This window comes from Tamandua tetradactyla, chromosome 2, assembly GCF_023851605.1.
Source record: "Tamandua tetradactyla isolate mTamTet1 chromosome 2, mTamTet1.pri, whole genome shotgun sequence".
Classification (NCBI taxonomy): Eukaryota; Metazoa; Chordata; class Mammalia; order Pilosa; family Myrmecophagidae; genus Tamandua; species Tamandua tetradactyla.
The window spans coordinates 54,134,277-54,149,769 of NC_135328.1; the positions used below are offsets into that span (position 1 = coordinate 54,134,277).

A 15,493-nucleotide genomic window follows, 5' to 3' on the forward strand; every position below is an offset into this window, starting at 1 on the left:
TAAAACATGACTTTTGTAGGGTACATATATCTTTTCAAACCAGCACAATAACATTCTTGTTTGTTTTGATACCAACTTAATTTCAAGAGTATTTACGAACTATGTTCCTATACCCCTCTATCCTCCTACCTTTATGTAGTACTTGTCACAAATTACATGTTTATCCTTTATGATTCTAAAATCACTGAATTGTCATTGTACTTTTTGCATTTGCCTTTTAGATCTTGTAGTGAGTAAATATCAAATTACAAACCAAAAATACTTTTTACACATGTTCTTACCCTCACCAGAAATCTTTCATCACTTCATGCGGCCTCAGTCTTTTGTCTATTTTCATTTCCTTTCAACCCTTGTTGTTTTTGGCTTGGGCAGGTGCTAGGAATCGAACCCGGGTCTCCAGCATGGCAGGCGAGAATTCTGCTGTTAAGCCACTATTGCACCACTCTCTCTCAGTTTTTGTTTATCAGGGAATGTCTTAATCTTTCCCTTATTTTTGGAAGAGTTTTGTCTGATATAGAATTCTTAGTTGGCTAGTTTTTGGTTTTAGTACTTTAAATATGTCATCCCACTGTTTTCTTGCCTCTATAGTTATTGATGAGAAATTGGCATTTAATCTTATTCAGTCCCCCTTTTACATGAAATATTGCAATTCTCTTGAGGCTTTTAAAAGTCTCTTTATCTTTGGGCATTCAACAGTTTGATTATAATATTGTGCTGCATGTCTATTTAGATTTATCCTATTTGGTGGTTGTTGAGTGTCTTAGATATATATATTCATGTCTTTTGTAATAGTTAGGAAGTTTTTCAGGCATTATTTCTTTAACTATTTTGTCTGCCCTTTTCTCTCTTTTCCTTCTGGGTTTCCTAAATGTGTATGTTATTGTGCCTGTTGGTCCCTATAGGTTCCTCAGGCTGTGTTCACTTTTCTTCATTCTTTCTTCCTTCTGATTTTCAGACTGCATGATTTCATTGATCTCATCTTTAGGTTCTCTGATTCTTTCTTCTGCCAGCTCCAGTCTGCGTTGAACTCCTCTAGGGAGTATTTGATTTTTGTTATCATGGTCTTTAGCTCTGTTTGATTCATTTTTATAATTTCCATATCCCTGTTGATATTGTTTCTGTTCATCTGTTGTTTTCCTGATTTCCTTGTTCTCTGTTTTCCTTTAGGTTTTTGTCCATATTTAGGATCATTTAAAAAAATTTGTCTGGTATGTCTTGATCTTGCCCTCCTCATTGATGATGTCTAATGCTTTAATCTTTGCATGGGCCATTGCTTCCTGTTTCTGTGTATTTTTTGAAACCTTTTGCTGAAACCTGGACAGTTTATATTTTAACATATGATTGCTGGTATTTAGGCTCTGAGGCATCTCTTCCTCAACCTTGTATATACCTAGTGTTATGACAGAGACCTCCTAAAATGGCAGGAGCTAACAATAAAAAAAGAAGATACTTCTCCTAGTCTTTGTATATTGACCTGTATGAGCTCTTTTTCAGAAATTATCCATACAATTAGTTTAGAGTGGTTCCAGGCCACAGCATAGGGGCTTCCCTGATCCTTACTATTCAGGGATCTTGTTTTGGTCTTGCACTTATGGCCCCAGAAATTCCTCCATTTACCTGGTTCTGAATGTCCTGCCTTCCCTAGGAACAGTTTTCTCACAGCTGTAGGCACTGCACTGTATGTCTTACAGTCAGCAGTCCCTTGCTGTAAGCAGTACAATCTGATTGCTTTCCCATAGCGTTCTGAGGGAGATTGGTAAGCCACCTCCAGGACACAGATACTTGTTATAAGACAGCAAATACCTCAGGCCACCTCCAGACAGACTGGGGCAGACATACATGATCCCAGTATGTACAGTTTGATTATGTTTCCTCCAGAGCCAGGGTAAGGAGTCTTCACTGGGAGTATAGACTGGCTCTGCACTGAGTTGATGAAGGGTGGCAGGAGATCCAGCCAAGCCATGGTGAAATCTTACCACTTTTAAATACCCTTTTACTTGATTCAGCTCTCACCCTGTTACTGCGTTCGTTGCAAGTGTTTCTGCCAGTTCTTGCTGGTTTTTCTAATGTATATTTTAATGTATCCTTATGCAATCTGAAAACCTCTCTGTGGTTAATTGTTGTGTGTGTCAAATAGTCTAAAAGGAATCTCAAGTCCTAACATCTAAAACGGATTTTCCCCTTGAACCTATTCTTTTTGTAGTGTTCCCATCTCAGCAAATAGTGCTACCCAAATCAGCTCTTTACTCAGGCCCCAAATCCAGGAGCCATTCTGGATTCCTCTCCTTCCTTTCCTAGAACCTCCTTCCAGTCTAGCCTAGCAGATGGTCTTGTCAGTTCTACCCTCTGAAGTATCATATTGTAAATCCATGTCCCTTTCTGCCCTGCCACCATCATATTTCAGGCCATCATCATCTATTACCTAGGTAGCTCTCTGACTACTCTCCCTAATTCTGCTCCTATCTCTCACTGTCATCCATGCTAAATAGAGCAGCAGATGTGCTCTTTTAAAAACAAATCAGTTAGTAGTTTAAACTCTCCAAAAATGCCAGTAGCTTTCCAGCACACTTAGAATAAAATCCAGACTCCTCACTGTGGCCTTATGTAATTGCTCCTGCCTGCCTTTCTGACTCTATCAAGTTCACACACTATCTTCTCCAGTTCATACACTAATTTCACCATTTACTTTCCATTTGCCTTGAATATGCCAAGGTCTTTGCTGCCTTAGATTCTTTGCATTTGCTTTTCTTGCTGCCTGAGAAGTGCTTCCCCCAGATCTTTTCATAGATCTCTCCCTTATTTTATCAGGTCTCTGTTTAGATGATGCCCCTCAGAGAGGCCTTTCTTGGTTATCTCATATGAAGTTGATTTCCCTTTTATTCTCTTTGTTTTCCTATCACTTATCACCAACTGAAATTATCTGACTTGTTTACTTTTTATTATCTGTCTTGCACCAATAGAAGGTAAGTTCTGTGATAATAGAGACCTTATCTTTTTCATCTTCCTTTCCACTGTCTAGAATGTGCATACCACATGGGCATGGGCAGGTACCAGGAATTGAACCCAGGTCTCCGGCATGGCAGGCAAGAATTCTACCACTGAGAAATGTACAATGTACAAATTTTAAAAATGTTTTTGCATGAGGAAGAACAAAGGAATGTCATTGTTGCAGGGTGCTGAAAATAGATGATAATTAATACTTTAAAATGTCACCTTATGTGTGCCTAAAGCAAAAAATGTTTATTTGTTAGAAACTTTAGATTTTGACAGAGCATTTCCTAATATAACTCATGTAGATAGTTTGATTGAATGTCATAAGTACTTGGAATCTCAGGTAGCACATGAGATTTTGTTGGTTTGTCCAGAGTGATCCCCCAATGAATCCCAGAATGATTTGATCAGTGACTGGAAAAGTATTTGCAAGCCCCCTTCGGGGAATGGTGAGAGTGGGGAGAAATTCAACTTCCCCAAGTCGAATTCTTGATATTCTCACAAGCGGTGTGACAACCAAAGCTATAGGCTGTGTCCCCAGTCTTGGGGTTTGTTCACATGAAACTTAACCCCAGAAAGGATAGGTCAAGTTTACTTAAAATTTAGGCCTAAGAGTCACCCCCAAGAGAGCCTCTTTTGTTGCTCAGATGTGGCCCTTCTCTCCAGCCAACACGACGAGCAGTCTCACCGCCCTCCCCCTTTCTGCGTGGGACATGACTCCCAGGGGTGTGGACCTTCCTGGCAACGTGGGACAGAGATCCTGGAATGAGCTGAGACTCAGCATCAAGGGACTGAGAAAAACCCTAGAATGAGCTGAGAATTAACATCAAGGGATTGAGAGAAACTTCTCGACCAAAGAGTAAAATGAGACAAAGTGTCAATGGCTGAGAGATTCCAAACAGAGTCGAGAGGTTATCCTGGAGGTTATTCTTACGCATTAAGTAGATATCACCTTGTTGTTCAAGATGTAGTGGAGAGGGTGGAGGGAATTGCCTGAAAATGTAGTGCTGTGTTCCAGTAGCCATGTTTCTTGATGATGATTGAACAATGATATAGCTTTCACAATGAGACTCTGTGAATGTGAAAACCTTATGTTTGATGCTCCTTTTAGCTACTATATCAACAGAAGAGTAGAACATATGGAATAAAAATAAACAATAGGGGGAACAAATATTAAAATAAATTCAGTTTGTAATGCTAGTGGTAAATGAAAGCGAGGGGTAAGGGGTATGGTATGCATAGTCTTTTTTTTCCCTATTATCATTTTATTTCTTTTTCTATTGTCTTTGTATTTCTTTTTCTAAATCGATGCAAATGTACTAAGAAATGATGAATATGCAACTATGTGATGATATTAAGAATTACTGATTGTATATGTAGAATGGAATGATATCTAAATGTTTTGTTTGTTAATTTTTTAATTAATAAAAAAAAGTTTAAAAAAAAAAGAATTCTACCACTGAGTCACCATCGCACTGCCTTATAGGATGCATTTTTCAACCTTCTGCCTTCCATTTCAGGCAAAATCACTTCAGTCTACTGTTCCAGACAAACAGGGACATCAGTGGAAAGAACCAGATCCTGTGATGGCTGGAATTGGGGAGGAGGTAAATTTGTAGCCATGGATTTTTTTTTTTCTGAAATAGCTCTGATAGTAGGTGAATGTCTCTGAGTGCGGATTCTTGATAATCACCGTATTCTAGCATTAAAGCTTGGCCTTTCCCAAGAGTTTTTGCTATTAGAAAACCCAATTGCAGTGACATTACTATTGTGCCGTTGAGAATGAGTAGTGTCCTATTTTTGGATTCTGTAGATTGCACACTTTCAAAAGGAGTTGGAGGAACTGAAAACCCGAACTTCCAAAGCCTCTTTCCAAGTGGGCACTTCAGAGGAGATGAAGATGTTACGAACGGAATCAGATGACTTGCATACCTTTCTTTTGGAGATTAAAGAGACCACAGAGGTTTGTGTTTATTGAAATTTATCTGAAGTTGAATTGCATTTAAAAAAATTTTTGCCTTAGAATTCCTTGAGTATTTATATTTTATCTCTTCAAGGAGCACCCATGTTGTTTTCATGTGAATAAATAGTTTACCTGGGAATGCTCAAATTCAAATTCTCCCTTCTGCACTTAATAAATTGTGGAATTTTGGGTAAGATATTCTAGGTATTCTGTTTTAGTTTTCTCATCTGTGAAATGAGGTAATAGTTTCTATCCATTTGGCACATGCTTGGTGCTCCATTAGTTTACTGTAGTTGCTAAATTAAAATTTACTATCTTTTATGTTCTTAGGTAAAAAAGTCAGAATACTCAAAAGCATATACAGTACAAAAATATCACATAGTTACTATTTATCTTATCATTTGCTGTGGTATTAGTTATCATTGGCAGTGTGCCAGGTACTGTGTTAAACACTTTACCTGTATCATCTCATTGAATCCTCAGCTTCCATGTATAACAGGTATATTACTATCTCCATTTTGCAAGTGAGGAAACTGAGGCTTAGAGGTAAAGTAATTTGATTAAAGTCACCTATTTGGTGAGTAGTAGTGACCGGCTCCCAGTTCAGACCATCTCACTCCAGAACTCTGATGTTAAAAAGCATACTTGGGGGTGGTGTGATTATGGCTCAGTGGTGGAATTCTTGCCTGCCATGCCAGAGACCTGGATTCGATTCCCAGTGCCTGTCCATGTAAAAAAAGAAAAAAACAAAACATACTTGGGAAGAAGAAAGTTCTCCAGGGCATTAGTAGTGATTGTTTTCAGGAAGTAAGATTATTAATATGTTTCTGATTTTCTATTTCCTATCATTAGATATAATATAAATAAATATATTAACAAGGAAGAAAAAACTTTTTAAAAGAACATTAGTAGGTACAGGGCAAGATTGCAGCATAGTAAGGTGTGAAATTTAGTCCATCATCCAGAGCAGATAGTAAAAAGCCAAATACTAATGGAACAACTACTCGGGGTACATCAGCAACTGGACACCGGTCTGGAATGGGTGGAATGGCTAAGATCCCACCCATAGGCCAAAGCCTCTCACCCACAGGCATAGTAGCCTGGTTTCCTGAGGGGAAAGGAAACAGACTTTACTAGTAACAAGGACTTAGCTCAACCAAGCTCTAGCTGTGGAATTATCTAATAAATTCTGACTGCTGAGAACAGGCCTGGAAGGAACCAGGAGATTTTGCCCCCTGCATAGAGGGTGTGGGGCTGATAGGGAAAAAAATTTTAAAAACCAGAGGCTTTTTGAGTTGGACAGCATAAAATACTGGAAAAGGGCTGGACCCCAGAAAAAGGGGGCACATAGAGCCTGAGAACACATAGAGCCACATAACAACTCAAAATCTTGATTGGCAAACCCAGGGAGCAGGGTTCCAGCTCTGAAAAGGCTTCTTTTTTTTTTTTTTTTAACTTCTTAATAGCTCATTAGATAGAACTGCAAGCACCTTCAGTTTCCAGTACTTCCCTAGGCCAGGCAAGGGTGGAATTAAGGCATACCTGAAAGAAAATAACTAGTCAGGTGAAAAGGGTTAATTCCCTAAAGGGCATCTCTTTTCCAAGAAAGGTGGTGATGGAGTGGGGGGTGTCCCAGCTCAAGTGGAGGCCCTCATTCAGGGAATTCAGGCCCCAGGGGCTTGAAAAACAGAAGGAATCAAAGCCTACCTCCTACCTCAGTCTCTTGTCTCAACCACACCACTGGGAGGGAGAGACTTCAGAAATTAAGGATACTACAGCATTTATACCTGTGAGAAGCTGCAGATTGACAAGTGCCACATGCTGGCCAGCATAGGAAAAGCACAGAGTCTAGAGGCTTCATAGGAAAGTCTGACAACCTGCTGGGTCTCACCCTCAGGGAAACTTGATACTGGCTACTCTCTACACCTGAGACATGGGCCTGTAGGGTCTGGGAAAAACTGGCTGGGGTCAATCATATCTGAGGAGACTTTCCTCAAAAAAGAAAACAGCTTCATATAGGCAGGACAAGAAGCAAAAACAAGAACTGAAAAATTCTGATCTGCTAGAGGTCTAGGATAAGTTGAACTGAATGCTAGACATAGCAAACATAGCTAGCCAACAAGAAAACCCAGGTAAAAGACTAAAAACAACCTCTAGAATGGACTACTTAAGCAAATCAAATGCCTAAACACCAGCAAAAAATAATGAGTCATGCTAGGAAAATTGAAGGTATGCCTCAGTCAAAGGAACAAACCAGCACTTCAAATGAGATATAGGAGTTGAGACAAGTAATTCAAGATGTTCAGACAGAATGGAAAATCTCATCAAAAATCAATTCAAAAGTTGAGGGAGAATATAAAGAAGACATTGGGTGAACATAGAAAAGAACTCTAAAGTTTGAAAATGAAAGGCACATATTCTGGGAATGAAAGATACAATAGAAGAGATGAAGAAAAAAAAACAATGGCTATCTACAGCAATAGATTTAAGGAGGCAGAAGAAAGATTTAGTGAACTAGAGAACAGGCCATCTGAAATCCAACATACAAAAGAAAATTTAAAGAAAAGAATGGAAAAATATGAGCAGGGTTTCAGGGAATTGAGTGACAATATAAAGCACAGGAATATACATATTATGGGTGTCCCAGGAGGGAAAAGGAGAATTTCATTGTGAATTGAGAATTTCCCACATCTTATGAAAGACATAAAACTACAGTTCTAAGAAATGCAGCATACCCTAAACAGAATAGATCCAAATTTATCTAATCCAAGACACTTATTAATCAGATTGTCAATTGTCATATGCAGAGAGAATTCTGAAAGCAGCAGAAGAAAAGCTATCCATCACATACAAAGGAAGCTTATTAATGTGTGGATTCACAGCAGAAACCATGGAGGCATGAGGGCAGTACTATAATATATTTAAGATTCTGAAAGAGAGAAAGTCCAAACAAAAGGTCTGTCCCCAGCAAAACTGTCTTTCACAAATGCTGGGGAGATTAAAATATTTTCAGTCACTGAGAGAATTTGTGACTAAGAGGCCAGATCTACAAGAAATACTAAAGGGGGTACTACAGGCAGATAAGAAAAGACAGGACAGAGAGAGGTCTGGAAAAGAGTGTAGAAATCAAGACTATCAGTAAAGGTAGGAAGACAAAAAAAATTAGATGTGACATATAAAATCCTGAAGACAAAATGGTCGATGAAAATACTGCTTTTACAGTAATAACATTAAATATTAATGAATTAAACTCTCTAATCAAAAGACATAGACTGGTGGATTGGATTAAAAACAGGACCCATCTATATCCTATCTACAGGAGACTCACTTTAGACCCAATGATGAAAAGTAGGTTGAAAATGAAAGATTGGGAAAAGACGACAACCAGAAAGGGGCCCAGGTAGCTATACTAATATTCGACAAGTTAAACTTCAAATGTAAAACAGTTAAAAGGGATAAAGGATACTTTGTGTTAATAAAAGGAACAATTCAACAAGAAGACATAAAAATCATCAATATTTATGCACTGAGCCAGATTGCTCCAAAATACATTAAGTAAACACTGACAACACTGAAGGGAGAAATAGACACCTCTACCATAATAGTTGGAGACTTCAATTCCCTGCGGTCATCAGTGGGTAGAACATCTAGACAGAGGATCAATAAGGAAACTGAGAATTTGAATAATATGATAAGTGAACTAGACTTAATGGTTGTTAACATAACATTACGCACCACAACAGCAGGATATACATTTTTCTCAAGTGCTCATGGGTCATTGTCAAGGATAGCCCATATGCTGGGTCAAGTCTCAATAAATTTAAAAAGATTGAAATTTTACAAAAAACTATCTCGGATCATAATGAAATGAAGTTGGAACCCAATAGCAGACAGAAGGCTAGAAAATTCACAAATATATAGAGGCTAAACAACACTTTGTTAACCAGTTGGTCAAGGAAGAAATTACAGAAGTAATCAGTAAATATCTCTACGCAAATGAAAATGAAAACATAACATATCACAATTTATGAGATGCAGAAAAGGTGGTGGTGAAAGGGAAATTTATTGCCTTAAATGTATTAGAAAAGAAGAAAGCAAAATCAAGGTATGAACTGTTCATTTTGAAGAAATAAAGAACAAACAACAAACTAACCCCAAAGCAAACAAAAGGAGAGAAATAATGAAGGTTAAAGCAGAAATAAATGAAATTGAGACTATGAAAACAATCTAGAAACTCAACAAAACCAGAAAAATTCGTACTTTGACAAAATCAATAGTATCAATGGACCTTTAGCTAGGCTGACAAAAATAAAAAATTAGAAGAGAGTTTGCAAATAAATAAAATCAGAAATGGAAGAGGGGAGACAACCACTGACTCTGCAGAAACAAAGGAAGTAATGAGAGGATTCTGTGACCAACTATAGGCTAATAAACTAGACAACGTAGATAAAATGGACAACTACCTAGAAAGGCATGAACAGCCAACATTGACTGGAGTAGAAATAGATGATTTCAGCAAACCAATCACAAGTAAAGTGATTGAATCAATCAATGAGAAGCTCCCCAAAAGAAAAGTGCAGAAACAGATGACTTCACATGTGAATTCTACCAAGTATTCAAGAAAGAATTAGTACTATCCTTACTTAAACTCTTCAAAAAAATTAAAGAGAAGGGAAAGCTACCTAAGTCATTCTATGAAGCTAACATCACCCTAATACCAAAGCAGACCAAGATATCTCAAAAAAAGAAAATTACAGAGCAATCTCTTTAATGAATATAGATGTAAAAACCCTCAACAAAATACTTGCAAATCAAATCCACTGCCACATTTAAAGAATTATACATCATGACCAAGTGGGATTTATTGCAGGTATGCAAGGCTGATTCAACACAAGAAAATCATTTAATATAACACACCGTATCAACAAATCAAAGCAGAAAAACCACATGATTATTTCAATTGTTAAAGAAAAGGAATTTGACAAAATTCAATATCTTTTCTTGATGGAAACAATTCAAAGAATAGGGACAGAAGGGAACTTCCTCAACATGATAAAGGAAATATATGAAAAAACCCACAGCTTACCTCATCCTCAGTGGGAAGAGTGAAAGCTTTGCCTCTAAGATCAGAAACAAGACAAGCATGCCCACTATCACTGTTGTTATTCAACATTGTGCTGGAAGTTATAGCCAGACCAGTTAAATAAGAAAAACAAATAAAAGGCATCCAAATTGGAAAGGATGATGTAAAATTTACTCTCACTGTTTGCAGATGACATGATGCTATATGTCAAAAAAAAAAAAAAGCTAAAGCTTTCTACAGCAAAGCTACTAGAACTAATAAATGTGAGTACAGCAAAATGGCAGGGTAGAAGATCAGTACCCCCAAATCAGTAGTGTTTCTATACACTAGTAATGAGCATTCTGAGGGGGAAATCAAGAAGTAATTCCATTTACAATAGTAACCAAAAGAATCAAATATTTAGGAATGAATCTAAGGATACATAAGACCTATACACAGAAAACTACAAGAAGTTGCTGAAAGAAAAAGAAATGAAAGACCTAAATAAATGGAAGGGCATATTGTATTCATCGATTGGAAGACTAAATGTAGTTAAGATGTCAGTTCTACGCCGAATTGATTTATAGATTCAATGCAATACCAATTAAAATCCTAAGAACTTACTTTGCAGAAACAGAAAAACCAATGACCACATTTATTTGGTAGGGCAGGGTGCCCTGAATAGCCAAAAATATCTTGAAAAAGAAAAATGAAGTGGGAGGTCTCACGCTATCTGAGTTTAAAGCATATTACAAAGCTGTGGTCAAAACAGCACGGTATTGGCATAAAGATACATATAATGACCAATGGAATTGAATTGAATGTTTAGAAATAGATACACTCGTCTTTGGACAACTGACCTTTGATAAGGTAGTCAAGCCAACCCAATCGGAACAGTGCAACCTCTTCAATAAATGATGTTTGTAAAACTGTATATCCATATGCAAATGGAAGAACAAGGATCCATACTGCCCACGCTATATAAAAACTAATTCAAAATGGGTCAAAGGCCTAAACATTAGAGCTAATACCATAAAACTTTTAGAAGAAAATGTAGGGAAATATCTTATAAATCTTGATGATAAGAGGTGGTTTCCTAGACCTTACACCCAAAGCATGAGCAAAGAAAAATGAAATAGAACAAAAAGGGCTCTCCCCCAAATTAAATGCTTTTGTGTATCAAAGACCTTTATCAGGAAAGTAAAAAGGCACCCTACACAATGAGAGGCAATATTTGGAAGCCATGTAACAGACAAGAGTTTAATATCCAGAATTTATGAAGAGATTTCTATTACTCAACAACAAAAAGACAAACAACCCAGCTATGAAATGGGCTAAAAACATGAACAGACACTTTTCAGAAGAAGAAATACAAATGGATAAAGGCACATGAAAAGATTCTCAACTTCACTGGCTCTTTGGGAAATACGAATCAAAACTATAATGAGATATCATCTCCCACCCATTAGAATGGCCATTATCAAAAAAATAGAGAGTGACAAATGCTGGAGAGAATGTGGAGAAAGGCACATTTATCTACTGTTGGTGGGAATGTAAACCTCTCTGGAAGGCAGATTGTTGGTTCCTCAGGAAGCTAAGTGTGGTAGTTAGATTCAGTTGTCAACTTGGCCAGGTGAGCGTACCTAGTTTTGTTGCTGCGGACATGAGCCAATGGTACGTGAACCTCATCTGTTGCTGATTTACATCTGCAGTCGGCTAGGAGGCGTGCCTTCTGCAATGAAGGACATTTGACTTAATTGGCTGGTGCTTAAATGAGAGACCACAGCGTAGCACAGCCTAAACAGCTCGGCATTCCTTATCTCAGCACTCGCAGCTCAGGCCAGGCCTTTGGAGATGCAGAAAGAAGTCACCCTGGGGAAAGTAGTTGAAACCCAGGGGCCTGGAGAGAAGGCCGGCAGAGACCATCCTGTGCTTTCCCATGTAAGAAAGAACCTCAGTGGAAAGTTAGTGCCTTTCCTCTGAAGAACTAGCAAAATAAATCCCCTTTTATTAAAAGCCAATCCGTTTCTGGTACATTGCATTCTGGCAGCTAGCAACCTAGAACACTAAGTATAGAATTGTCATATGATCCAGCAATCCCATTTACTAGGGACACTACTGACTAACTACTAGCTAACTAGGGACACTACTACTAACAGATATTTGCACACCAATGTTTATAGCAGCCTTATTTATGATTGTCAAGAGATAGAAATAGCCCAAATGTCCATCAGCGGATGAGTGGCTAAACAAGCTGTGGTATATATATATATGCAATGGAATATTGTGCAGCTGTAAGATAAAGTCGTGACTCATGTAGGAATGGGTATGAACCTTGAGGACATTATGCTGAGTGAAATTAACCAGAAACATTTTAAAGTTAAGAACACAAGTTATCAAGAGATAGAAAGAGGGTAGAGATTGGGCATTTGGTGCTGAAGGAATACAGAATGTTCAGCAGGACTGATTGGAAAATTCAGCAATGGATAGCTGTATTAGTCAGGGTTCTCCACAGAAACAGAACAAGCAGGACGTATCTGGAAATATGAGAAGGGAAGGGAGGAGTCCAAATCCACAGGGCAGGTTGTGAAGCTTGGCAGCTCTGATGAAGGGTCTTGACAAACTCCACAGGAGAGGCTCCTTGGCTGAAGAAGCAGGGTAAAAGTCTCTCTTCCTTAAAAGTCTTTGTTCTAGTTTGCTAGGTGTGGAAATGCAACACACCAGAGATGGTTTGGCTTTTAATTAAAGGGGATTTATTTAGTTAAAAACGTATAGTTCTTCAGAGGAAAGGCAGCTAACTTTCAACTGAGGTTCTTTCTTACGTGGCAAGGTATAGGACAGTCTCTGCTGGCCTTCTCTCCAGGCCTCTGGGTTCCAACAACTTTCCCCAAGGTGATTCCTTTCTGCATCTCCAAACATCTGGGCTGAGCTCCGAGTGCTGAGATGAGGTATGCTGAGCTGCTTGGGCTGTGTTACATTGGTCTCTCATTTAAGCACCAGCCAATTAAATCGAACATTATTCATTACAGCAGGCATGCCTCCTAGCCAACTACAGATGTAATCAGCAACAGATGAGGTTCACATGTCATTGGCTCATGTCTGCAGCAGTAGAACTAGGCACCTTCACCTGGTCAAGTTGACACCTGAACCTAACTACCTTTAACTCATTGGATTATCTTGTTGGTGGGAGACACACCTTAGTTGGTCACAAACGTAATCAGCCACAGATGCAATCAACTGACTGATGATTTAAAACACCAGCCTTTGGTTTATCAACCAGCCACAAAATATCCTTACAGCATCGGTCAGGCCAGTGCTTCCCTGACCAGACAACTGGGCATCATCACTTGGCCAAATTGACACTACAACCTCAACATCACAATAGCACAATACTATCTGATGGTAGTACGATAATATAAGTATATTAAATGAAGCTGAATGTGACTATGATTGTGGGAGAATGGCTGGGGGCACATATGACACTGGGTGGAAAGATCGAGGATAAAAACTGAGACAGTGTAACTTAGGAATGCCTAGAGTAGACAGTGATGGTGATTCAGTGTACAAATATAAAAACATTTTTACCTGAGGGAGAACAAATGAATGTCAGTATTGCAGGGTGTTGATAATGTGATGATATCCAGGCAAAAGTTCACTCAGTGCAAGCTAGCATCTGTAGTCAACAGTAGCATTGTAATATGCTTCCACTGAATGTAACAAAGGCATTATGCCAAAACTAAATGTCAATAAATAGGGATATGGGGAAGGGGTATGGATTCTTTTTGGAATATATATAGATTTTGGTAGCGAAGACATGGATGTTTATGTTGGTTAGGTTGTATGATGTGCGAATAAAATTAAATTGTTTAAAAAGGAACAAGAGAAACAAGTGCTAGAGAAATGTGGAGAAAGAGGTGTACCTATTCATTGTTCGTAGGGAAGCTGAGAGGTGCAGCCCCTTCAGAGGCCAGTGTGATGGTTCCATAGGAGGCTGGGGTAGGGTTGCCATATGATCCTGCAACCCCATTGCTAGGCATAAACCTGGAGGAACTGAGAGTGGGGACATGAATGGACATTTGCGCACTCGTGTTTATGCAGTGTTCATGATTTCCAATGAAAGGAGATGGCCCAAGGCCACCACGACTGAGGGATGGAAGGGGAGACTATGGTATATACCCAAAACAGACTACTGAGAAGCTGCAAGAAGGAATGAAGTTGTGAGGCATGCAACTTAGGTGAATGAATCTTAAGCACAGAATGTTGAAAGAAATGGCAGAAACAAAAAGACAAATATTATCATGCCTCCCTTATATGGACTAACTATAACATATAAATTTGAAGATTTGAAGTTGAGAGCATGGATCTGATTGGGGCCTATTGTAAAGGGTCCTAGATTGTAAACTCTTAAAACGGTCACAACAATATTCAGAAGTTGTAACTGTTATGTTTAAATTCTGAGACACTAAGCTATTTGTGTATTACCTGCTCGTTCCTTGAAGCTTCAGGTATTTCTGTGATACTAAGACTGAGTTAGAGCAGTGAAGCTATGATAGTCAGTGCTATCCCATAAAGAAATAAAGAAGTGTTGAAAAAGTGATCAGACTTCACTAGAGATATGAATGAAGCTGATCTAGATAGGGCTAAGGTAAATCAGAATTTAGGTTAAAAGATGATATTTTCTGTAGTTTTCTATCTACCTCTATGAGACATAAAAATAGGCCGTGATGTTTCTCAACATTTCTTTTTCTGATTTTGCCTTACTTAGGTCCTTTTTCATTAGTCAAAAGGGAAAATCATCCTTAGGGCTTCAAATAATAATTATTTTTTAAAACAGCAATAATATATGAAATTAGATTCAAAGTGAAATTATTTTGAAAAATGATATTCTACTCCCCAAATGCCCTCAGTTTTCCATTAGAAAGAAACAAAAAAAATTCAATAACTTTTTATTCATATTTCAAGCTGGAGTTTCTCTTACATTCTTAATTTTCAAAGCAGTACAGAAGCAATGGAACTTTGTGTACTTGATCAAAATTAGAAGAAATGATACACACACACACACACACCAGAGAACTCTGCATAATGGATATAGCAGAATGTTAATGGCAAACAAAGGCTAAGAGCTAAATAGAAGAATAGAGTCATATAGGTATACTGGATATAGCTATTTCTGCAAAGATGGCTGGCTATATGACATGAAAATATGAACAAAAAGAACTAAATCCAGACTCAGACTCACTCTTGAGTCTGGGATAACAATTCCAAGCATATATTTAGAATCATAGTCAAGTAAGGATGAATCATTTCATGATTAGAGACCACTCTTTAATGTGCACTTAGAAGGAGAGGTATTTTTTACTTACTCTGGTCAACATAGTTTTTTGCTTTGAACTCAAGTTGTCTTGTTTGAGATTCTAAAGATTCCACTCGGATCTGTAAATCCTTTTTTTCCTGTTCTTGAGAGTCTTCAAATTCAA

At 38.0% G+C, this 15,493-nt stretch overlaps 1 protein-coding gene across 5 annotated transcripts in view; it reads left to right on the top strand.

The window, feature by feature from the left end:
* Window positions 1–15,493, top strand: part of NUP214 (nucleoporin 214) — a 167,651-nt gene that overhangs the window by 54,135 nt on the left and 98,023 nt on the right. For all 5 annotated transcript variants that reach the window (XM_077147213.1, XM_077147220.1, XM_077147224.1 and 2 more), the window contains exons 15-16: window positions 4,512–4,598; window positions 4,805–4,954. In XM_077147213.1, the coding sequence (XP_077003328.1) occupies window positions 4,512–4,598; window positions 4,805–4,954 (237 nt within the window). The remainder of the gene's footprint in view (window positions 1–4,511; window positions 4,599–4,804; window positions 4,955–15,493) is intronic.